The sequence below is a fragment of the Equus quagga genome, unplaced genomic scaffold (genome assembly GCF_021613505.1).
Source record: "Equus quagga isolate Etosha38 unplaced genomic scaffold, UCLA_HA_Equagga_1.0 HiC_scaffold_6011_RagTag, whole genome shotgun sequence".
Classification (NCBI taxonomy): domain Eukaryota; kingdom Metazoa; phylum Chordata; class Mammalia; order Perissodactyla; family Equidae; genus Equus; species Equus quagga.
This window is the reverse complement of record NW_025794174.1, coordinates 1984-4831: the sequence shown is the minus strand read 5'-3', so window position 1 is coordinate 4831 and position 2848 is coordinate 1984. Positions and strand designations below refer to the sequence as shown.

At 34.2% G+C, this 2848-nt stretch overlaps 1 protein-coding gene across 1 annotated transcript; it reads left to right on the top strand.

Moving 5' to 3' along the window:
- The first annotated feature begins 1621 nt into the window (after positions 1–1621).
- Positions 1622–2566, top strand: LOC124232433 (olfactory receptor 502-like). Its single transcript, XM_046649405.1, has one exon. It carries the CDS (start codon positions 1622–1624, stop codon positions 2564–2566), a length of 945 nt encoding a protein of 314 aa, XP_046505361.1.
- The last annotated feature ends 282 nt before the right edge of the window (positions 2567–2848 follow it).

Sequence of the window (2848 nt, the reverse complement as noted above, 5' to 3'; positions counted from 1 at the left end):
CAAGGGGTAAGATTTTGTCTTTTGTGAGTTAATCTGATGTATTGATTTTCTTTTACCATTTGAGAAGATTTTATTCTTTAAAGCTGTGTCCGTACTCACAGCCATAGCTGAGAAGCAAAGCAGATGTAATCCAGCAGTCTGCTAGCAGGTAACCCTAGCTGAAATAGCCTAGATCTCTCCAGTCTTCTTAGTGTGTATAAACAAGCATAAATGAAGACACCAGAATTCCTCATTTTTCCACCCGTAAGACCAGAAACTTACATGATTTTTCAACAGTATCTAAACTTGGCATTCAGCCATAATGTTCATAAATTTAGTAGCTTTGAGATGCTTTGGGGACTTACTGTTAGCAAACATCTTGTGGCAAGACTTCCTTTGTTTATTTTTCTGAATGCTTTAGCTTACAGGCCACCAAATACTTTGGATTAAGTAAAGAATACAAAGTCAGAAAACTTGGAGGTGAGGGCAACCTGGCCATTCACCAGGTGAACCTGGATATACTTAACTTTTTAGGTTGGAAATTTAATGAGCTGTGTATTATGTTGAAACTAATATTACTTCATTCTGTAATACTTAAATTAGAAAATGTTAATTACATTAGGAAATCATTTGATTTATTTGAATAAATGTACTTTAATTTTGTCCTAGTTATTAATCATATGATGTTTTTGCATAATAATTAGATTGATATTTCAAAGTACTTGACAAAACAATACTTTAATTGTAAATATTAAAAATCTGTAATAAATTTACAATAGGTGACTTCTCTCATAACCTTAATTTTCAACTCCTTCCTATTTCATCTTTGTCCGATCAGGCAAATTGTATTTCTCCATTTGAAAATAGTCTCGTTTTACTGATAGAAATTGTTAACTTGTGGTTAACTAGGCACTTCTTTTATACATAGTTTCAGAAAGTAGAAAGGGTCATTTATTATCCACCCATGTCCAAGAAACTCAACTTCATTGTAAGTATTTTTTAATTTCCTTTATAGCATAGTTACTAAGGGAATGGACTGAATTCAGATTGCCTGGGATTCACGTCTTGATTCCATCACTTGCTATGTAAATTCAGATAAATGATTTACTGTCAAAGTCAGTTTCTTCATGTATAAATAAAATTAAAGTACTTAAGATTATTTCACGGAAATTAAAATAGAACTCTAAATATATAACTCTTCATCCTGTGCCTGTATCATTTAGTAAATATTCAGTAACTGTTAGTTATTTCAAATCTCCATTACATAATCCTATGTTTATATACTTTTAATATATACATACCGCTTCTTTTTGTTATTCTCATAATGCTTATATTTTTTCATCTTTAGTTTTAAAGCCAATTTAAGTACATTTTATAAATATGTAATATAAAGGGAAAATATATTATTCGAAGTAGGTTTTCTAGCTTTTCTTCTAAAAAGAACTTTTGAAATATAGAAGATTCATTACACATAAATATATAAAATCTGGACTCTGAATTTAAAAAGTTTAAAGTTAGCTTTAACAATTTATTTGTTTTAATAATCTCTATGTGTAGTAATGAAAATGAAACGACTAAATTTACAGCTTCTTTAATGTAATGTTTCATCACAGGTGAATTTTGGTATCGACTACGTTGTGTCATGGATGCCCTGGTGGGTAGAAACTACACTGAAATGACAGGGTTCATTTTATTGGGCTTAACTGACGATCCGAAACTTCGAGTCATTCTCTTCATTGTCATCCTGTGTATCTACCTGGTGACTGTATCTGGCAATCTCAGCACAATCATTCTCATCAGAATCTCTTCTCAGCTCCATCATCCTATGTATTTTTTTCTGAGCCACTTGGCTTTGGCTGACATGGGTTTATCATCTTCTGTCACACCCAATATGCTTGTAAACTTCCTGGTGGAGAGAAATACCATCTCCTATTATGGATGTGCCATGCAGCTTGGTTCTGTTGCTTTCTTTGGGGGAACTGAATGCTTCCTTCTGGCTGCTATGGCATATGATCGCTTTATGGCAATCTGCAGCCCGTTACTTTATTCCACCAAAATGTCCACACAAGTTTGTGTTCAGTTACTCATAGTGTCTTACATAGGTGGTTTATTCAATGCTTTTGCTTTTACTGCTGGTGTCTATTCTTTAGTCTTCTGTGGACCAAATGGAGTCAATCATTTTTTCTGTGATTATGCTCCTTTAGTTGAACTCTCATGTTTGGCTATCAGTATTCCTGCAGTTGTCCCCTCATATGTGGCTGGCTCCATCATTGTGGCCACAGTGTTTGTCATAGCTGTTTCCTACATCTGCATCCTCATCACCATCGTGAAGATGCGCTCCACTGAGGGGTGCCACAAGGCCTTCTCCACCTGTGCCTCACACCTCACAGCTGTCACTCTGTACTATGGGACCATCACGTTCATTTATGTGCTGCCCAAGTCTTGCTACACAACTGACCAGAACAAGGTGGTGTCCGTATTCTACATGGTAGCGATCCCCATGTTGAACCCCCTCATCTACAGTCTCAGGAACAATGAAATTAAGGGGGCTCTGAAGAAAGAGCTTGCTAGAAAAGTGTTTTGTTAGTGAAACCCATTATTTTGTAGGATTTTATGTGATAATTTGCCATAAATATAATAATAAAAGGAAATTGAATGTCTGTTATCTAAATATGTCATCCATATGTCATTTCATTAGCCAGTGTGCAGCTAAAGGTACGGGGTGGATTTTCTCATATCAAATTGTAAATCAGAGGGCCATAGTGAGTAATATTTAATAAAACAAAATAAAACTTTTAATTAATAACACAAATTGGTTAACATGAAAATACTTAATCTCTAAAATCATTTTAACACTTTATTTATTTAT